This window comes from Papio anubis, chromosome 4 (genome assembly GCF_008728515.1).
Source record: "Papio anubis isolate 15944 chromosome 4, Panubis1.0, whole genome shotgun sequence".
NCBI lineage: Eukaryota > Metazoa > Chordata > Mammalia > Primates > Cercopithecidae > Papio > Papio anubis.
The window spans coordinates 175,542,947-175,566,141 of NC_044979.1; the positions used below are offsets into that span (position 1 = coordinate 175,542,947).

General features: G+C 42.2%; 1 protein-coding gene across 2 annotated transcripts in view; it reads right to left on the reverse strand.

Moving 5' to 3' along the window:
* Positions 1 to 23,195, reverse strand: part of DSCAM (DS cell adhesion molecule) — an 825,379-nt gene that overhangs the window by 28,266 nt on the left and 773,918 nt on the right. Inside the window, exons 28-30 of one of the 2 annotated variants that reach the window (XM_017956431.3) lie at positions 12,169 to 12,199; positions 4,762 to 4,877; positions 964 to 1,140 (exon numbers count right to left, since the gene is read on the reverse strand). In XM_017956431.3, coding sequence (XP_017811920.1) covers positions 964 to 1,140; positions 4,762 to 4,877; positions 12,169 to 12,199 — 324 coding nt within the window. The remainder of the gene's footprint in view (positions 1 to 963; positions 1,141 to 4,761; positions 4,878 to 12,168; positions 12,200 to 23,195) is intronic. The other variant, XM_031664941.1, reaches the window with a different exon arrangement.

Consider the following 23,195-nt stretch of genomic DNA (forward strand, 5'->3'; position numbering starts at 1 on the left):
TTTCAATGCCTGCTGAAACTGTTTTCTGTATATTACAATGTTATTTTGTAGGCAACGGGTTTACTTCATAAAGCTCACTGCATTTTGCAAATGCTTCTCAAGCTAGGATTTATGAAGAATAGCTTTTAACATTATAATGTTTATTTTTCTAATAATAACACACTAAGAATGTAAATTTTTGCAAAGAAATTGATTCGAGATTTGAAAGCTAGACATCAAAGCTTCCAAAATGATAATAATCAGGACATCAATTTCTCAGTCTGTAAAGAGATTTAGGAATGATTCCAATTATGAAGAAATAAGAGTATCTAATTAATAAGCTCTACATACATATTAGGGGATTTACCTTCATTGCAGTAATTAATTTCCATATATTATGGATGCAAATATTAATAACAGAATCCAACAAAATCTTCACATTAACCAGAACTATACTTTTTCTCAAACAGCATGTTCAGGGGGAAAAGCATAAGCTTTGGAGATAGACAGGTCTGCTGCTGAATTTTGGTTTTACTACTTGTATGTGCAACTTTATGCATTTGCATAATTTATCTGAGGCTACAGTTTTCTCATCTGCAGAATAGAGGCTATGATACCTACTTCATGAGTAGGTATCTTACAGGATTGTTGCAAAGATAACTTGCGTGACATCATCTTTCTATCCCAATACTGGCACACAGCAGATACACACTAATGTGGATTACCTTCTTCCTTTTCTGTGTTGCCTAAATAAAAAAAAAAAAATTACATGTACCTGAAATTTCTAGCACTTTTTATAGTAAACCAATACTAACAGTAATTCAACTGACATGGTAATAGCCAAGATCCATCCATAACAGCTCATTATCCCAACTAGAGATGTTGTTAGACCCATTCGTTTCTCAGGCACAGGTATGAAAAGCCACACATTTTCACTGCAGAGAGAAAGAGCATTACTACGTTTTCGGCGTTGTTAACACCCACACATTTGAAGTGTTGTTGACCACTCACTCGTTCCCGGCCGAGCATCTGAAACATCCACTAAGGGCCCAGTGGCCTGAGACACCGATTGGTAATGGACCGTGTGAGTGACCGTCAGGGACTTCTGCTTCGCTGCCTCTCCAAAGTCAGCATCCGTCAGCAGAACCGTGGAGCGATCATCTACAGAACGGCAGGAACACAGACAGAGAGCCAAACACGTTTACCTCCCTTCCAACGACTCCCTGGCCTTTTCTCTCCTGAGGCACTTGTGTTACTGTTAATGACAACCACAAGAATAGCCTCATCTAAAGTGACAAAAAAGATAGCAAATTCAAGCACTGAATCAGCATTACTCTAGAGTGCTAGAAATAGAAGCTTCTTCCTAGGGGTTGGTTTTGGGAGCACTGAGCTAAGAAGAACCATGACTATGCAGAGAAGGAGCTCTTCTTTCTCTTTGTGCTTGGTTTTTCATCAAGCTAACATTGATGTGAACTCTGGATTTATGTGTTTGTCAAAAGCTTCTCTGAGACATCATCTGCAGCGCCAGCCCACTCACCAGTGATGAGGCTGTCAATGAAGATGGATCCCTTTGGCTGCTGGGAAGCTCTGTTTGCAGGACTAGAAAATCGCCACTGCAGTTCTCTCTACTGAGGCTTGCTCTTATTCTGAACTTGGCAAATGTTTGGAGGCGAAATAAAGAGAAGAAAACATACCAGTCTTCAGAGCTTATTGATTCCTCTATTTTAAAGGACTCAAGGTATGTTCCTTTTCTTCCCACCTCCTGTAAGCTTTAATCACTCTAGAACATCCATTAACTGACTTCTCCTACGTGATTCACTTGTCAGACTTCCCAAGTCCTACTGCCGTGGGCACTTGAAGGTGAGCAAGGCAGGAGCCTGGGTTTGGATGGGTTCTGGGCATCTCAATGTTTGGAGCAGGAGCCGCTGTTTGAGCTGGGTCATTATTTGGTGGTCCAGGGTTCTCATTACTACCTCGTGATATGTTCCATACTTTTTAAAGAGCTTTTTTACTCCAAGGGAGACTTTGGCTAGGATATATAGATTTTTCATAAATTTTCAAAGACTGCAGCCCAGGATGCTGTTGCTGGGAGTTTATCAGTCAGCAGGGACCACGCTGCAGCCTGCCCTGACACTGGAACAGGGATGCGAAAGTCGTAAACAACACAGCTCGACGCCCATGCCCAAAAAAGGCTCTGAACAGAATGAACCTTACAAAATCCAATTACTCAGGCTCTGGCAGGAAAGGAAAGCCTCTCGAAGTTAGAATAAAATTTCTTGGCAGAGAAATAGAGGAAAGGCTGCCAAGATGTCTGTGAATATCCCAGCGTGTGGTGCGGTGAGGGTGGCACCACAGCAGGAGCCAGGGCTTGGCCTGGAGGTCCGGCCCCGTGGTGGTCACTCGACTCCTCCAAGAGGGTGGCTCTTCCACAGAGACAGTGTCCTACAACTGGACCCAGCACCAGAGGCTCCACGTCTACATTTGTTTTTCATTAATGATGGGAGGTATCACAGTTTCTAGCATGCAGGCCTTTTTAGATCACACCAGATGATCTGCGGGGCTAGGTTACACACTTTTCATGGAAAATTTTGGGCGCCCGTCTGATCATGAGGTTAACCATTCATACTAGTTGGAAATTAATGTCACTGTAATATTGGATTCTTGTAGTCAGAGCCCGGAGCATTTTAAAGCACCACAGTTCTACTTCCCAGTAATTAGAAAATGCCATCGACCAATTGTCAGGCATCACAAGGAGGTCAAGGGCTCTCGCTGATAGATGATCCTGCATGGACTGGGATGGATCTCTGGCTAAGGGTCATATTTACAAATGGAAATGACTGGCAGAATTTCTCTGGTGTTAAGCCCCCAGTGACCAGCTCCTGGTAGGCCATAGACCACTCATGGCATCTGCCTATCTATTTTCATAGCCATATGTAGGATTATTAACTCTAGTGAGGCGCATTTAGCAAATACTGTAACCGTGTTATATAACCATGGTGACCTCCACAAGCTATGTAACCTCTCTATGTCTCAGTTACAAAAGAAACTTTTCCTATGTTGGCTGGAAGGGTTAAATTAAACAATGCATATAAAGGGCTTATAAAATTACATGGTCAAAGGAATTACATTCTGATTTTTGAAATTTTTTCAAAGGAAATGTTTAGTTTTACTGCCCAATCTACTGGGTGAAACAAAAGAGATTCCAGGTCTACCTTTCCCTTTCCCAAAAAAAGATTATCAAAAGCAAAACATAGTAGCTTATCCCTTATCCTGATATAAGCAAGCTAATAAAATCTTGTGTACTTCAGGGCAGGTAGTGCCTCCTCATATACATGGTTTAACTGAAGCGTTTCACTGAGGTTAGCCCATCAAGAGCCACTTTGGACTTGACCAGTCTTGCTTTAAGGCCTGCTATGCCTGGACCAAATGCGACTCCAGCTAGGAGAACCCAGGCCTTAGAATTTAGGAGCCATTAGGTCAAGATGTCTCCAGTGGTGGGCGGGGCAGCAGAAGGGCAAGGGTTGATGGAGGAGGCGTTCTGCCCACGTGGCCTCTTACCACTGTCTTCCTGGCAGGAGGCAGCCGGGCTATGTGCTGAGAGTCAGGCAGTTTATCCAGACCACAAGGAAGGGTTGCCCTGGAACCCATGCCAGCCAACACCTTCCAAAACAAACATAGCCAGGTTTGAAAAGAGGCAGCCTTGGAGCCTGCCTCAGAGTGTTTCCATGGGCACTTAAAAGCTTGGGTAACTTCTGGTTGAGGGTTTCTTGGAAGCAGCCTGTTGGTGTGGAAGCAGGTGGCCTGCTGCTGTGCTAGCTGTCACTGGAGACAGACAGCATGGTGGTGAGTGTGGCCAGGTGGGGAACCTGGTTCTGGGCCTGTCTCTGTGACCTTGGAATGCTACACAGACCTCTCCACATCTTGGTTACAAAAGCAAGACTTCTTTCATAGGTTGGCTGAAAGGTTAAACTAAGTAATGCACACGAAGTGCTTACAAAAACTATGTGACATTTACAGAATTCTCAGTACATGTTAGCTATTCTTCTCATTATTACTGGAAAGGAAATATAAGGTATTTCACTCCAGAATAAATAGAATAATCGAGGCAGGCAGTGTGGGGTAATGGACTTCAGGTGGAAAGAGGCTGGGAAGAGTGAAGACACCTGGGTTCTGGGTGAACAAGCCAGGAAACCTCCAGGTGGCTGTTCTGAAACCCTAAGACTAGGGTCCTGGTGTTTCTTCCAAAGTGCTGCTGGGGAAGCAGCTGCAGGATGTTTCTGGGGCATGGGTGTGGGGGAAGACGCCCTGTACAAAGACATGTGTTTGTTTAAGTGTTAAGTATAGTTTAAAAGTTTTCTTTAAGGACGGCTTGCGTTATCAGAGTTGATGAGGGGGGCACAGAGTGGATTTTCAACCTGGGGCTTTAGAGTGCAGGCCTTCTGGATTGATGTGTATTTGATTACAGATGTTTATTCCCTGGAGTGGCATCCATAGCCTCCCCTGGAAAGATCCCAAATGGATCAGAGCTGGGGGATTTCTGTCCCAAATGCCTGGAAATGAATGGCATATTGGCATATATGGTGGTAGATATAAGTCAAATTTTCTGCACATTTGCTGGTACTTACTCTTTTTCACAAGAACAATTCTCTACTTTCTAGCTTTTGTACTCATGTAGCCTTCAAGACACTCTCCTGTCTAATATTTCCCACACCCTGGGGTTTGGATTGAGACGGCATGGCTGTGGCAGCCACTTTGTGTAAAGTGGCAAATAGGGCACCTTACCGATGGTCTCCATTGTGTCTCTCTCTTCAATCAAAAGCTGAGCCCTGGGAATGTCGATGTGCATTCGCAGGGTTTGCTGCTGCTTGCTTAAGGTATCTGAAGTCCGGGTATTCTTACTGGGAATAAAATGGGGGAATGCATTAACAAATCCAGTTCAGTGTTAACATTCTACCAACATGGACCTGTATACCAACTTAGTTTATTGTCTAAATATACAATACCTTGTGGGGAGGAGAACAGAAAAAGTACATACTATGAAAATGTTTCCTTCGTTCAAATGTTATTTATTAATATTAAATTTCAGCTGGCTGGGGAGTTTCAGAAAATACAAATTGTCAGTAGAGACTGGCTCTACATCTATCAATAGAATCTTTAGAAAGTTCTCATTTCTTGTGTAAATGCTAAATGAAACAAATGAAAAGCAATTAAAAACCAACAGCATTTTCATTTGTCACATATGAGATATTCCAGTGAGGGTGAGGAATAGAGCACCAGATATTCCAAAGATGGTGAGGGAAAAAGCACATGCACCAGCTGTTTGTCGGATGGGAGTTTTACTAATGGATTGGTATTTATATCTGGTGTCATTTTATGTTTGTTCTAGAATCAAATCACAAACCTTGTTAGCTTCCCTGACATTAGTTTTCCTAACTGATAGTACATTTTAGAATAGAAAAAAGAAAAGCAATTACTATCATAATTTAATCTCAAAATTTGTGTTCCAGAAAATTACTCTCAGAGTGAGCTGTTCTCTAAAAGTAAATGAAAATAAGTAGTAAAACTGCATGGTAGAATTGTATTCAGTTATGGCCTGCAGTTAAAAAAAAATCTCCACGTTGCACAAAAATCTAAGAAAGTCAATAAAGACCTTAATTAGCAATCCACATTAGAAGGGTGGTTGTTCAGTCTTTACAGAATAATAAGACTTTACTAGATGTTCAAATAGTATTTGCTAAAGCATCCTGTAAGAAGTAACAGTCCCTTGGATAATCCAATCAATGGCATAATCTATGGCATCCATCAGTCCAGCTCAATTGTTGTTAACACTGGTTTTGAGAAAGATTTCCGGAGCCTAGTTAACTCAATAATGGTTTACCTCTGTGTTACTTTCAATGGAGACCGAAATAGGAATACTCACGCTACATTTTAAATGCTTTCCCCTCTAACCAAGCCATTCACCCCAAATCCCAGGGCTCTGCCTCCACCGATCCTTCCTTGTTAATGAGGACTCATCCATTCTTGAACCAAGTGGTGGACAGAACCTTAATTATCCCAAAGTGAAGTTCACTCAAGTACCCCCTTAGATGTTTGCCTGATGAGATCCATGTATATTCCTCATTTGAGGAAAAGCAAATTATCCCATGAGAAAGACAACTTCTGAAAGGTGCAACATTTCTACTTAGGACTTGATCTTGAACCAGATTTCTTACTCTGCAGATGAGGAACTGGGTTATGTACCTACATCATGCTAATTATGCAGAGCCCAAATTCAAACGTTTTGTCCTGATTTTTCACATGGTCTCTGTGCTCTTTCAAATTACTTAACTCACTTCTCATTTATTGATTTTTTTAAAAAGAGAGTAACAAAAAAATTCAAATAATCATATAAAATGAAGAGCATTTTGGTTACTTGGGGGTGTGCGCTTACGGCATGCTTAGACAAGCTATATTTCCACAAAAACATATGGGGAACTACTCCTCTGTGAATATCCCAAAGATCTGTTTAGAAACCTCACTAGAGACTTGAGCTTGTCCTTGCACCAAAAATAGAAGTGTGAGCTAGTTCCTTCTGCTCTTCATGAATAGTTATGAGGCAGTCAGCGGCTGCTCTATTAAATAGCGATGAACATCAAGTGCAGGCTATACTTAAACAACAATAAGGGGTCTGCTACCAGACTGCCACAGGAAGCAGGCTAAATAACGGCTGTGAACCGCCACAACTGGCTGGCATCAAGATTTAGAACATGATTCGACCCTGCGAGCCAGGACGACCAAGGCTGGAGGTAAATTCTTCCTCCTCAGAAGACTATAAGAAAATGGCCCAACAAACCTTGAGATTCAGAAGCTAATTGTTTTTTGTTGTTGTTGTGATTGTTGTTTTTTTTAGAGACAGGGTCTTGCTCTGTCACCCAGGCTGGAGTGCAGTGGTGCAATCACAGTTCACTGCAGTCTTTTTTTTTTTTTTTTTTTGAGACGGAGTCGTGCACTGTTGCCCAGGCTGGAGTGTAGTGGTGCGATCTCGGCTCACTGCAAGCTCTGCCTCCCAAGTTCACACCATTCTCCTGCCTCAGCCTCCTGAGTAGCTGGGACTACAGGTCCCTGCTACCACGTCTGGCCTTTTTTTTTTTTTATTTTTAGTAGAGACAGAGTTTCACCCTGTTAGCCAGGATGGTCTCGATCTCCTGACCTTGGGATCAGCCCGCCTTGGCCTCCCAAAGTGCTGGGATTACAGGTGTGAGCCACTGCACTCAGTTGGACTCACAGTTCTTTCTCTTTGCACTTGGCTGCTCCCTTTGTTTAGAACACACTTCCCCTGCTACCCCCAAAACTGCCATAGCTGGCTCCCTCCTTGCAAAGCTCAACTCAGATGCCATCTTTCCAATGGAGCCAGGCTGGCCATGTGATGGGGATGTCTCATGAGTCCTCTCCCCATTCTCTGTTTAATTTTGTCTCCTTGGCACTTATTACTCTCTAGCATATACTTAATTGATTTATCTTATCCATTATCTGCCTCCCTCACTGGAAAATACGCTCCACCAGGGTTTTCTTCACCTGCTCTGTTTCCTGTGTCTCCCTAGGACTTAGAACAGTATATGGCCAAAGTAAGTGCTCAATAAATATCTATTAAGTAAATCCTCACACTGATTTATTTTGAGGGCACAATGTGAGCTGAGTGACTTTGTTTTGAGGCTATAATATCCTCCTCATTCTAAAAGGGTCATTGGATTCCAACTAAGTTATTCCATTACTTAATATTTGCTGTCATTTTTGACAATCTATTGTTACATTTATATTTATCACTCTGTGTTCTGTGAACCTCAAAAATGATAACAATTGGTCATTAGAATGGCAGCAAACCTTAAAAAAGTGATTTGAACAAACCTCATTTGCAACCTGGAAAAAAGAGTCCAAATGTTTTCACTGTGGAAGCAAAAATTGCATCTTTTTGGCATGGCATAGGATCATGCTAAATATATTAGTTATTATTGAGCTATAATCTTCAACCATCCATTTATTTGCCATCTGGTTGTTTGATTAAAATGAGAAGAAGAGGAGAGCAGAGGGGGTTTCACAGGGCAGAGAATTTCCCGGCTTAGCCAATCAATTATTTGCAGCCACTGCCACTCTTCAAAGTCTTAATAGTCCATCATCCTCCCAAATATGACATAGAACACTCCTTAAATGTACAAATGACTATGGGACTGTTAGGAGCATAGCTCATTATAACACTAGGGTAGAGATTTTTTATGTGCACAAAAATACGAACATCAAAAAAGCTAAACTAATTTGACCATTCCATTTGAACCTTTTTCTACTTACACCCAACTCACTCACTAATACTGATTCCTGGACCTTAAACATTATACATGTTAGCTCTCTACAGTATACAGGTTAGCTCTTTAGAGCAAGCACCTCTTAGAAGGCTGTTTCTTTTTTTAAATCTTGCATAAAAATATAAAAGGACAACCTTTCTATCTGGGTGTGAGGGATGCAGTCTCTCTTCCCTGGGGTGATGTGCGTGGGTAAAATAGGTGGGTATCTAGGAGCATGAAGCTCAGCAATGGGTGATGCTGCCATGCCAGAGATCCCTGGGGACCCAGGCTGAGTGGTATGTTCTGCTGTCTCACCTGCCTTCCTGGCCTGGCCCTCAGCTAATCTCCCTGAAATACGCAGATACTTCTTGGTAGAAAATGGTTGAAAAATAAATGTTACATTCACCTAGAACACAGAACATGGAGTGATAAAGCTAGAAACAATGTTGAATATTTTATTTTTATTTTTTAGGTAAGGAAATCAAGACACAAAGTGGTAAAATGACCTGCTAAGATCTGAAAACCAGCTTATGGCCACACGGGGCCTAGAACATAGACTTGTGGTTCATATTCTCACTGTACCAGGCTGCCAGCTCCTTTGACTTCCAGAGACAACAGCAGCACAGACCAGGGGTAGCTGTTCAGTATCCTCTCTGCCAATGGACACGATTTGTCTGGACCCCTTGGGACATGTCCAAAAATGGTTGATCCTAAATTGACCAGTTAGGTAACGAGGTCTTTGTGTGCTTGGCCCATTCACCTGCCAAACTTAGATTGAACGAACCTTTCATGGGTAAAAGCTTTGCTTTTACTTCTAAATTAATCCCATAAAAATCCACCTATTTGAGAAGCTTGAAAATTCTCTTCCTTTTCAATCACTTTGACCATTTGAAGGAAAACCACTGTAACTATCATAAGTGGTTGTGATTACTGGTTTTACTGTTCCTAATTCATCCTGGCAACTGGCAATAGGAAGACCATAATTAATTCCTCCTCTTATCAACAGATGGTCTTGCAACCACAGCACTGCCCTGTTTATAGAGGATGCTTGCTAATGTCTTTCTCAGAGGCTAGGGAGAAGGAGTAGGAATACACTCTAGAACATCAGGAGAAGTGAAAAAGCAATCATCCTAACTGAACAAATGTTGAACATGTCAGAAAATATAGCCTGCAGTTTCACAGCCTCTGGACAAAGGCATGATTTACAGTTTGGAAGTAGATAGGGGAGGGGCCAGGGTAGGTTGTGCAGAGCACAGCTGAGGGGAGGAGAAGCTGTCTGGGGGGCTGCAGGAGTCGTGCTCAGTGTACGAACTGGTGAAGCAGGCCAGGGGTGGGGGCTGCTGTGGTGAGCAAAAGTCACGCCATGCTAAAGGGGCACCGTGCCTACCTCCAGGCACCATTATGACCTCAGCGGTGTCCAGTATGGCCAGGGCATTTTCAAGAGAAATCAGAAAGCTAATTTTTTTTTCTTTTTTTTGAGATGGAGTCTTGCTCTGTCGCCCAGGCTGGAGTGCAGAGGCGTGATCTCAGCTCACTGCAAGCTCCGCCTCCTGGGTTCACACCATTCTCCTGCCTCAGCCTCCCCAGCAGCTGGGACTGCAGGCACCCGCCACCACGCCCAGCTAATTTTTTGTATTTTTAGTAGAGACGGGGTTTCACCCTGTTAGCCAGGATGGTCCCGATCTCCTGACCTCATGATCCGCCCACCTCGGCCTCCCAAAGTGCTGGGATTACAGGCGTGAGCCACCGCGTCCGGCCCAGAAAGCCAAATTTTATATGAAATCTCCTCATTTTAAATGTCATCAACTAATTCATATTTTTAAAGTCTATCTTTGACAATTTCTTTTATTAGGTAGATCAGTTATTACAAGTCAAGTGACTCTGACTTCTTTCTTTTCCATGTTTTATCAGATCTACTCAACACAAGTGCATGTGTTTGGATGTATTCCCTGTGACCCATAAATGTCACACAAACAAAGAGCACGGGCTGAAGGCATCTCATGCAATGTCTGTAATCTTCTCCCAGAAGTGTGATGAAGTACCCCTTGTGAAGGAGATACTGTAGAGAGAATTTGCATCTTTGCTTTTCCTCTGAGCTCCAGATTTCTGCTACCAGTTGTCTATTTGATACTTCCTCTGGATGCCTTAAAAATAATCCCAAATTCAACATGACCCAGACAGGTGTTTTCATTCCCGTCAACACCTCCTCCCAACCTACCTTCCAAAAAAATCAAAAGTCCATAGCCTGCCTCTATCTTCCTCATCGTGGCAGATGGCACCAACATTCATCAGATCAGTCACAACAAATGCATTTTAGAGTTATCCTTCCCCGGTGACTCAAGCCTGTAATCCCAGCGCTTTGGGAGGCCAAGGCGGGTGAATCACCTGAGGTCAGGAGTTCGAGACCAGCCTGGCCAACATGGTGAAACCCTGTCTCTATTAAAAACACAAAAATTAGCCAGGCATGATGGTAGGTGCCTGTAATCCCAGCTCTTTGGGAGGCTGAGGCAGGAGAATTGCTTGACCCAGGAGCTGGAGGTTGCAGTGAGCCGAGACCACGCCATTGCACTCCAGCCTGAGCAACAAGAGCAAAACTCCATCTCAACAACAACAACAAAAGAGTTATCCTTCATACTATTGTTTTACCTACAACTCACATTGTTTTAAAATACAGTATGGCCAAACAAAATGTCTGTAGGATGGAATCTGTGTGCCAACGGCATTCTACTACTGCCTTCGGTCTTCAAAGATACTAGTGATATGGAACATGTGAAGTTTTTAAATAACAAAAAAGTACTAATTTTATATGTGTAGATGGAGAAGGAAGTCACAGCCAAATGTGTTGGTGATGGGAGTGGGAAGAGATCCTAGATCCACCCTCTTTCTCTCCCACATAAATCATCCTAAACTGGCAATGTTGAGTTCACCATCGGAGTCCTTGCCATTTTCCCTACTTATTTTCTAGACTCTGATCTTCCTTTTTCACTTTTCATTTAATCATTGCAATATGAAAGGCCTAAAATGCAAATATCAGGCTGAGGTAACACATCAGGCAATTAATCCATACGTGTAAATGCTTCATATCAGAGTGTTCCGTTATTTACAGAGTAAAAAGGTGGGACAGCACAAGAAAACTGAACGTTTGAAGAGGGGGACTGGGTGGAAAATAGAGTTTGGGGACGTGAAAGCAACGCGCTTGTCACAGCTTTGCTGATCACAAGCCTGTGGACGTGTGAAAGGAAAGCTGTGAAGGATGCATTTCTGTCTTCCACAGTTGTGAACATTCTCGTACTTACTCAATAACCACTCTTCATTCATCCCATCCACAGTTATGAATGAGGCAACTACTGTGCTGACTACTCCTAACATGAGGATGAACTATGAAGGCTATAACTTCCAGGACCAGAATAGACAGTGAATAGACAGTGGTAAGAGGAGCTGATGGGTGCCCTGGTGGAGGGTGTTGATGGAGACCCAGAGCCTTTGAAGAGCATGGGGCACAGCACATTCCTTTTGTGCTTTTCTTTTAACTTGGATGACTCTGTTAGAAAGACGGCTTGACCTCACGAGTAGTAAATTTAGGTGAAGGCAAAACTAAAGCTACTTCCTCTTTATGTGCCTCTGTTCCCCGGCTAATGGAAGCCTTCTATTGGTTGTGTCCAGCCAACAAGACATGTCTACAAATACATCATTTTCATCTACAACTTCAGCGAGGTATTACATACATATTTTGGAATGTATAGGAAATTGCATTCTTTTCTAAAAAGAAAAGATATTATCCATTTCAGACTGCCATTATTAAAAAAGAAAAGAAATTATCAAGGCAAGTTGGAAATTGTTCTTTCAAACACGGTATCTGGGGTCTTGTTCTTACCTCATGAGCATTTCAGCTAAACTCTTTGCATCTGGGGAAAGAAAGTTAACATTAGTACATGGTAAATAACTCATTAACATTCACTTAGGCATTTATGACAAATACTCTAGAGTCAGATCACAACAGTCATTTTTAAACACAATCATATACCCAGATTACTACTAATGACCTCGAGTTTTATGGAGTCCTTATTTCTTCTAAATGAGACTTTTAAAATATATCTTATTTTAATTACAAAAAGATCAACATAACTATCCTATGATTATAACATTCTCAGACATCTACTAAATGTTTTATTCCAACCTACAGTAACTTCTAGGAAATCCAATTTTATTTTCGGTAGTCAGAAAATTAACATTTTGAAAGTATATCATTTATGTTGAACAAACCCATGCTTTTTGTTATCAAAATATCAGAAGTAAGTGGCATTATTATCGAGCTCTGAGTTCCTCGGGTTGACCAAAGAATTGTATAAATGAAATATAAATGTTCCTGGAAACTTAGATGTTTATTTCAAATTCAGAAATAAAAAAAACTTCATTTTTTTTCTCAGAGGACATTGTTTACCAAGACCTGGTTATCACTCCTGACAGAAGGAATCCTGACTAAAAGTGTAGAAAAAAAAAAATCCAATTTTTTTTGGTGGTGCTATTTTGAAATTCCCGTTTCCCTTAAAATATAATTTATTCTTTTTACACATTTGGTCCTGGCAAAAATGAATGTTTCCTTACTTAGAGCACAAAAACCTTCTTTTCTTTTTTATTTCATTGCTCTCTAAAAAGTCTTGATGCTAAGTATACTGTTCAATGAACAGAACTTTCCGGAAATGGACTCAACTGACGCTGTGACCAGCTCTGCAGTGAAAGAATACATATGTGGGAGCATTTCCATCTCATGCCTTTGGGGGCTGGCAAACGTGGTCAGTTTCTGCACAGTGAGCAGCATGCTATTTCTGAAAGACGTGGACAGTCACAGAATGACCACGTAGAGGCTGTCCTCGCCATGAGCCAAGCTCAGTTCGTTAAGTCGGCCAGTCCCAATGGTAACCCCAAGATGGGGCCTGGTTTTGTGCACAGATGGGTTCAGTCTGGGAAATGAAACAGGGCCCATCTACTCCACCCACACAGCAAAGAAAAGAAAGCAAAATAGCATTGGATTTCCCAGTTCATGTCTTTATACTTATCTGCAAAGACACAGCAAATATAATGAATTTCCTCTTTCCCCGAATGACTTAACACTTACAAAGTATATATATATATGTGCTTATATATACTTCATGTGTGTGTGTATACATATATATACACACATACATATAATGCCGCCAGAAACTTGGACTTAATTAGCTCCAGGGAACTACCAAGCAGTGGCTGGTACAATACTCTATAAAGGGGGAAACAAATTCAAGGAGTAAACATCCCACTTCAGTTCACACTTGGAAGAGTTATCAGCCTCAATTGTCTTCAGAATCAACTGCTCTCCTCATTCTGCCCACCACAATAATTCTTCTTTCCTATTCTCGGTCAGTCATCAAGCTCTCTCCTATGAGCTGGTCATGGCAATGTACTAAGGAATTGCAGTGTCCAGCAGGGAGAAAAGAGCTCCCTGCAATGACTGCCATGCTGACAGCAGACCTCTCTTGGCTGCCACATGCAGGCATCCTCCCCGAGGCTCAGGTCTTTCACAGGTCTAGATGCCCAAAGCCGTTTGGGTCAACCCTTCCCTAAACCTAACACTGACCCTACCTTAAAGGAGCATGGGATGTGGGGAGTTTTGACATGAACGGGCAGTGTGCTCCATGCAGAGAATTCACATGCATTGGAATTATGAGCCCATTTGAGAAGTAATGACTAGGTCAGTTTGACTGGACAGAGAAGTTGCCAGGATGGTGGTCTGGTGTACAGTCTAGACATTAAAGAGCTAAGATGTGACTTTGTATTACTGACCTGAAAGCTTCTACCTGGGCCAAGGGGAGAGAGGAAAAAGAGCGGCAGAGGTGGGTGGTGGATGGGTGTGGGTACTGTGAACTCACGTCCACCGGGCAATCCAGAATGCTCTGAATGGGGAGGTGGGGGCCTGGGACTTATTGAAAGCTTCTTAGTCCTTAGTCCAAGTGAGAGGCTCTGGGCATTGGAGAAGAGAGCAGGGGTTGTGTGGGTAACATTATAATGTGAAGATAGAGGAAATCTGTAAGAATCAGAGTCCTACCAGGTGTACAGTGGGACAAGGAGGAGTTGCAAGGAGTCCAGGAAAAGGGCAAGATTTGGGATGTGCAGAGCTAGATGTAGTAACACGAGTGACAGGAATGGTCTAAAACAACACGGAAGCAGCAATTTGGGGAGAGACTCATCTAGTTTCAATATCGGGGGACATTCGGTGAGGCTGTTCAGAGGCAAATTTGGAATCCAGTTTGGAAAGATGCCAGGGCTGAGATGAGGGTCTGGGTGTTTTCCATACCCCCATAGCGAGAGTGCAAAAAGAAGATGGCAGAGTCTCATCTGGGTCACACTTTCATTAAGGGTGAGAAGAGAGTCTGAGACAAGCCAAGAACAAATTTAAAGTCCCAGATTCACAGAATCTTAAGAGCAATAAAGACTTTTCAGATTGGCCTCCTAATGAATGTTGGAATCCCTTTCACAATGTCTTACACAAACGGGCACATATTCTCTGTCTACATGAATCTAGAGCTGGGGCCACTGCCACTCCGGCATTGGGGTCAGTGCTCCTGCTGCACACCTAGTGTCCTTCCTCTCCTCCCAGTACTCTCCTGCCTTCCAGGTCTGCAGGTCTCTCCCAGTCAGCATGTCCCCAGGGGAACCTTTGTTTCTTCTCTTCTCAGTCCTAATCTCACTTATTAGTCAGCATCATTACTGCTGGTGTGCCCAACACTGATATCCACACTGCAGGAAGGGTGAAGACTTGGAATCCATCTTACTGCATCACACCTGTGCTTTGAAACCTTCAAAAGGACCTTGTTGCAACAGCCCTCATCAACACAGAGAACCACCTTCCATGCTGGTCCAAGCTGTCATCCGGCTCTGCTGCCGCTCACTTGTAACCTCCAACCTCTCTCTGAGTTTCCTGCACTTGCCACTTTCTGCAGAGAGCCCAAGGCTTTGCTAGTGCAAAGCCCTCCATTGTCCCCACCACCCCATGCGGATTCAACTTTCTCCGTGCACCCTCCCATGCCCAGTAGGCAGGGCTGAAGCTTCAGTTCCCTCTGCTTCCCTGAACCTCTGCCTTGTATCTCACACATCTCTTCCCAGCTCATACTGTGCCCACCTGTTTCTGGGTTGTGTTTCTCTTGGCCCCTTTGGGCACAGTCCTGTCCCTGATCCACAGTGAAGCTACACAAAGATTTACTGAGGACACATTTAACTGTGAGAGACATCTTCCTTTTCTCGTGCAGAAATTCCTTGATGTACTTTTAACCTGAAGTCATTTGCAAGCTGTTTAGATATTTCTATGGAGGTGCATTTCCCTTGCTTGGCCTTACCTTTCTCTTTTCTGGGTTACATTCTCTAATTCTCTCAGCCACTCCTCATACGGAATGATTTCTAGGTAATTCCCCACTTGGGACTCTCCTCTTTGAAAGGCCTGAGATTTTTTTTATTTCTTTATTAAATGAGGTTGAGAAAGACGCTGGTAATTCTTGATCTTCTAGCACACTAGGGAGAGCACAATGCTCATTATATGTGTTGCAAATGAATTTTTTTTTACAACTTCTATACAAGACTTCACAATTATTCCTATTAAACTGTATCTTCTTGGTTCCAGCCTTTCAAAATCTCTTAAAATGTGGATTCGTCCCTCTAATTCATTAGCTTCCTCACCAGGATATATGTGGCCTCCAAGACTGGATCAACCTGCCCATGCTTTCAGCAACATCCTGGTGTTCCCTTATTAATCAGCCCTGTCAAAATGCAAATGGAGTTTGTCCCGGCCCCTGGTGGTCCCTTCTATTCCCTGATTGCTCACAAAACATCCTTTCTATAACCTCAACTAACTTATTTCAATCTATAATGTCCAGAATGAATCTACTGTTGTTGAAAACAGGTCCAGGGTATAGATGCTCTTTGACTTATGATTACCTCCTGATGAACCCATCATCAATTGAAAATATAACTAAGTCAAAAATGCATTTAATATGCCTGACCTACCAAACATCAGGGCTTAGCCTAGCCTATGTTCAACATGCTCAGAACACTTACTCTAGGCTACAGGTGGGCAAAACTAGCTAACACAGAGCTTATTTTATAATAAGGTGTTGAGTATCTCATGTAAAAGTGTTGGATCACATGTCACTAACCCAGACAAAGATCAGAGTTCAAAATACAGTTTCTACTGAATGCGTATCACTTTTGCACTATTGTAAAGTCAAAAACTCCTACGTTGAACCACAGTAAGTCAGGGACCATCTGCATAATCATTTTCTAACACCTCTAATTTGCATTTGATTGTTCAAAGGTTATCTAGAAAGATCTTGGGGTTATGTCTGGAAAAATTTTGTTCAGAACCCTAAAATGTTGTCCTTCAGAATCATGGACTGGAACCCCATGACAGCTTCCCTAAGTTTTTAGTGGTGGTGGAGATCTTTCCCTTCAGTGAAACAGCACAGCATTTATTGTGTCTGCATTAGGCTGCTTAAGCTTTGGAACTTGTGTAATAGTTCTTTGTAAACAATTGTCTGCAAAAAGCAACATCTACACCTCCACATAATGGCTAATACACAGTATGTTTTGAAAAAAATAAATCATTTTGAACTATCAGGGCGCTGATTATTTTCATAAGCATCCTGAGTCCCTCCCCTCCCCTCCCCTCCCTCCTGCCTGCTTTCCTTCCTTCCTTCCTCCCTTCCTTCCTTCCTTCCTTCCTTCCTTCCTTCCTTCCTTCCTTCCTTCCTTCCTTCCTTCCTTCCTTCCTTCCTCCCTTCCTTCCTCCCTTCCTTCCTTTCCTTCCTCCCTTCCTCCCTTCCTCCCTTCCTTTCCTTCCTTCCCTTCCTCCCTTCCTCCCTTCCTTCTTTTTATAATTCCTGGTCCACATTTTCTGATTCAAATAGCATTTCTCCTGGTACACATCAAGCAAAGCAGATGCTGAGCAGCTCTCCTGTCTACCTGCCATCTGTTAATATGAGAACATTGTTCACAGCCATGTTCTTCTTGCACAAACACAGCTAAACAGCCCTTGCATTGCCTGTCACATTTTTTCTATACATTTCAGATCAATCTGAGATTCAGACTTTGCGACATCTTTTCTAAAGCCCCTTGCTACTCCCACACATCCATCCTTGGCTCTGGGCTCCTCCCTTATCTGTTGGGCTGGGAAATGATGGAGAAACGATAGCAGGATAATCCAGTGATATTAAAATGTGAAACGAAGGCATTTCAAAAGACAACATTTGCTAACACTCTGAATGCTGCAAAGAGGGCTAAAAAATGATGGCTGAAAGGATAATGTGGAGATCAGAGAATAACTGGTCATCTATCTTCAGGAAAGCAGTTACATTTGGGTGGCAAGTGGAAGGGGACTGTGAGAATTTGGGAGGAATTGAGAGGTAGTGTAGCTGATGACAGAATACTCTCAAGCATTCAGTGGAGAAAAGAATCAGAGAGGCAGTAGGTTGAAGATATGCAAGCTAGAAGGAATATGTATATGTATCTCTCTCTATATAATGTATATATATTTAAAATATAATTAGGGGAAGGGTGAAGGGCAGTGAATATCGAGATACAAAATCAATAGACCAAGTATTTTGATGGGCAAACAAAATTATATAGTAGCTATTGATACTGTGTTAATACATCTTCTAATTCCAGGTATAATTGGTAAACCTTTAGAGCTTACTTAATGTTGATGAGAAAACCTGTTTCTTACTTGAATATTCAAAATCCTACAGAAGTTTCAAGGCAAGAGGAGTGGGGTAGGGAGAGTGATCTGAACTCCTTTCTAGCTCTGCCTAGACTCATATGTAATTCTGGATAATTCTATAGCTGGCCTTCAGTTTTCATGTCAGAAAATGGGGCATCATGACTGGATGTGGTAGCCCACGCCTGTAATCCCAGCACTTCGGGAGGCTGAGGCAGGCAGATCACCTCAGGTTGGGAGTTCGAGACCAGCCTGACTAACTTGGAGAAACCCCATCTCTACTAAAAATACAAAATTAGCTGGGCACGGTGGTGCATGCCCATAATCCCAGCTACTCGGGAGGCTGCGGCAGGAGAATTGCTTGAACCTGGGAGGTGGAGACTGTAGTGAGCCAAGATCATACCACTGCACGCCAGCCTGGGCAAAAAGAGCAAAACTCTGTCTCAGAGAAAAAAAAAAAAAAAGAAAAGAAAGAAAATGGGGCATCATAATGGGCAGTTCATACTCAACCGTTCTGCACAGCTATTGAAAGACTAAGGCAAGATGGTGTATAGTGAAGTACTATGGAAAAGAAAGAGGAGCGAAACAATGGGAAACATTAGTAGCCTGTGGATTAGGACGTGGTTAGATCGAGTTTTGGGAAATGGCACCTCTGGTTGGATGTGGAGGCTCCCAGCTTGGCCTTGCCCAGTTCCTGTGTTCTGTTTGTAGACCACGGCTTGCATCCTGGTGATGTGCCTGGCATGAAGCTGCATATCAACAAGGCAGAGCATGCCACTGCATGGCATGGGAGAGTGCTCACCACGACCCCAGGCATTGCGACTGTGCAAAGCTTGAGAGGCTGAATTGCCTCACATTTTGCACACCCCAATTTTTCTTTAAAAAAGAGAAATTTTGTTTTATAGCCACAAGGCTATGTTTTAATGTCCGAAGTTCTAGTTACGTCAACTGGAAGATGCTTAGGTTAATACCTTTACTGGACAGTCACCTGCAGACACCCACAGAAAAACATTTGAGGGTAGCAGATTTTGACCTTATATTACCATCCATCAAAAGCTTTTATTTGTAGCCTCTCCCTCAACAGTCCCTGCCTTTCTGTGGAATTGAAATAGTCTCATAAAGTAGCTATTTTTGCAAGGGCTATAAACCTGCATTATGTTTTTACAAGATCCCAAATAGGACTTCCAATCATCACAATGCTCAGATGAAAGCTGATTTGAAAACTGTGGCAGACATATATTAAAAAAAGAAGGCCATATATACTGATGATCTGAAAAAACTGCATGCACAGATACAGACAAAATAGAACACCCAGGCAAGGCAGAGCTCCAGGGCCCGGCTGAGACCCACAATCCCCTCCCGACTGCCCACTCCCTGGTCCCCTCCACGGGCAGCCCTCGACTCCCCCTCACCCCCATGCTCTTTGCTTCCCGCTCTCAGATGCAGAGAGCCTTTTCTATTCAGTTTGCCATAACGAGTTTGATGTTTTCAAAGATTTCATTAAGAAACCAAGACAGAAAGAAAGAGACAGAGAGAGAAAGAGAGGAAGAGAAAGATAAAAAAGGAGAGAGAAAGGGAAAGGAAGGAAAGGAAGTGAAAGGAAGGGAAGGGAAGGGAAGGGAAAGGAAAGGAAGGGAAAGAAAGAAAAAGAAAAAGAAAGACAAAGAAAGAAAGAGAGAGAGAGAAAGAAAGAAAGAGAAAGAAAGAAAAAGAAAGAAAGAAAGAAAAAGAAAGAAAGAAAAAGAAAGAAAGGAAGGAAGGAAGAAAGAAAGAAACAGAAAGAAAACACAAAGCACAGAACTAAAGAGTTTCAGGGTACAGGCTTCTAATGCCATCTTAGCCACACTTGGCAATGAAATCTCTAGGGTGCATGTATGCTACTAATTCATTAACAATGTGGGCTTCCCACATTTAGGGTGGCTTTATGCATTAGTGCTGGGGCATCTACTAAGACTTTGAGTCTGTCTCAAGTCTAAGTGTCACTGGGCTCCTGGATGCACATTCCTGCTTTAGATTAGCAAAGTTCAAGTTACCTTTTGGTTTTCCAAATGAGGGGAGCTTTGGGCTCATTTGCAGAGCAGATAAATGTCCTGTTAGAACTCAGAAAATAACAATGATTCCTCATAACCTACCCCTTAATCTGCCTGCATAGCACCATGAACCCAGATCCTCTTTGGGAACGGTCTTCTAGAATTGATCAGTTTTGTAACAATCCATTTCAAAGTATCTTTAAAATAATAAACACATTTCCATTCAAGAGAAGCAAGACGCTTTGCCACAAAAGCATGGTCAAATGTGACATCCCTCACTGATTTTTATCTTTAGCTTATTTGAAGTCCTGCAGGTTGACCCACGCTAACTGGTGCCGAGTTAGCTTGTGCTTTCTTGCATAAATGCATACCAAAGGAGGAGGCTTTTAGAAAGATTGGAGTTGATTACTTGACATGGGATCACATTTTATAAGGTTGGGGCTGCCTGCATCTCAGGCCCAACCAGTGACTCACTCTATAACCTTGCACTTCAAAGGATCTAGAAGTTGAAGAAAAACCAGGGCACCATTAAAAGCAAAATGCAGCTCCTGAACTCCTGGATAAGGTTATAGATTTTAAAAAAATGTGGGCACTTGCAGGCAATTTAGAGTTTAGGAGGTCGCTATGCTCTAAAATTAGTAAAGTACTCAGGAAGAGAGAATATAGGTTGACTACACTGCTAGAGTCCCATTTTCTTTCTTTCTTTCTAAAATTTTACATAAAATAACATCATATTATATTCATCTAACTAGGTTACTTGTCTATACAGTAAAACATACTCAGCCTATAAACATTTTTGTGGTTTCTAGCAATTGAAAAATGTGATCAATTTCAACCATATAAAATTGATCTCACCTAATCACTCTAATTCACTGGGGATCCCTATAATATTTTTCTATAATTCAAATCTCCTTATTTCCATTTCTGATCCTGATAGATGGTTGCTCAGGCAATGCTGACATGTCACTAGAAATGTTGTCCTTACTTTTGACAATCAAAATACTCTGTCTGTAGAGTCTGTAAATATATTTAAACTTATTCTTCCACAGGCACAGAGTCTGTACCTCATGTGGGTTCGCTTGTAATTGGGTGATTCGACTAATGCAATCCGGATATTTAACACATAGGCACCTATTCCTTTAAACTCGGCAGCTGCAATTTCCCTCCATGAGTGAGTTGAAAATACTTTGTATTAGTAATGAACATTTCAGGGCCCTGCAGGGCTAAGAAACAAAGGTCTTTCAGGGGCAAGGCCTGACTTTTCATTGATTCCCCTTTATGACCCTCACCTCTGGCGCTGTCCTTTTATGGCAGTGCTTTGCACAGGTATGGAGATGAGTCTGCCCCTTGCAAGTCTTGACCCACTGCCACTACAATGTCACCTTTTATAGTTCTCAGAGTCTTAGAAATCTCTTCTCTCTCTAGGACCTAGCTAAACTCTTGTGATCAAATAGAAATGGTCGACAAGCAAATGTTACCAATAGTTTAAAAAAAGGTTCCATCTTGCACCTGGTAGATAATCTACAGTGGTTTGTCAAATTGCATTTATTGCAGTGTGTCTACATTAAAACTTGCCACTCAGAAGTGGTGTGAAATTGTGTACCCAATCCTTGGCATCCTGACTGCCCTCTTGTCAGATTCTTGATTTGAGAACCTTTGTTAGCCATGTACAAAATGCGGAACTGCAGATACCTCTGTGCCACGGCAAGCTATTTTCTGAACTCCTTTGCTCCTCAACCTCTCTTAGGAATCTTTGCCCCAGCACTTATTTTCTTCCTACTGAAACCTTTGTGTTGGATTTACCTTTTCCCCAGAACAAAGAAAACAAAACTGTTTCTGGGGAATGAAAGGCCATGTTCTCTGAGGTGATGGACTGCTCTTTTTACCGAGCCCAACTGCAAAACACTAGTGTCTAGAAGCAGAGAGACCAAGAATTAAAACGCCAGCCCCAGGATGTTTTCTGGAGAGAGCCCTTATACAGCAATAATTAAATCACAAAGAACTACTAAGAATTCAAATACAGGATGCATGGGTCATCATTTCAACCCAAAGGCCTCACTCAGTTAGAGTCCACAGCACCTTTATCAGGAAGCACTCTCAGCGACAGGAAATGCACTGCTGGGGTGCTCAAGTTCAAAGGTAAATAGGAAAAATAAAATCATAGCTGGGAAGGATGGAGAGCGATAGGAGTCAGGGAAAAGAAGACAAGCTGAATTTGGCAGAGGGTGTAGACTGATGAGAAGCATTACCTAGATGCTTAACTCTTGTGATTAAATCGAAATCATTAATAAGAAATATTTACTATTGGTTTTTAGAAATGTCATACAGACAACGTATAGCCTTCTAAATGCAAGTAGTTAGACATAGTTATCCAATGGTAACAAGGACAGACACCCTTGGTATCTCATAACAATTCTCCTAAAGTCCAGGCCACCGTGAACAAGGTTATGAAAACATCCTTTTTGTATTTTAGTGATGAACACTCATGAACTGAACGGAATTCAACACGGTCCGTGTTGTATGGAACTTCTCACCATAATGGGCTGTGTTATATACTTGTAGTTCTATTTTACTTAGCACTGAGGTGGCCTCCCTTTCCCTCTCCACCTGGGATTAATCTGTCCTTCTTTTTCACTGATGTAGGCCTTCTTTGAAGCCCTATTTCTGTATTCATGACAGTTTTGTTCTTTTACTGGTAGCTGCTATGGGCCTACCTCCTACCTTAAACCCAGAGTTCAGAAAGCTCTTTCTTTTCATCTTTGCATATTAAGCACCTAGCATTCACTCAAGTAATGTCTGCAAAATTAAAAGATAATTGGTTCGCACGATTGAGAAAGAACATTTCAAGGAGACTGATGTTTACCTGAATTATTGGGCTGCAGGAGATTTACATGGACAGATTCTTAATTGTACAGATGAAGTACAATGTACTTCGGAACTGTAACTTGTTGGCAGAGCAAAAGCAAGTTGATCGTAAAATGTACTAGAATTCCATAAAAAGGGGTGCTTTGGATAAGTGAAGACAGGTGAAAATATTACCACGTTCTCTGCTCTAAGTGGATTATGGTCAAATGAAGTATTTACAGAAGACGTCATTGTTTTCTAAATGTATCAGTAAAGTTTGGGATACGTTTT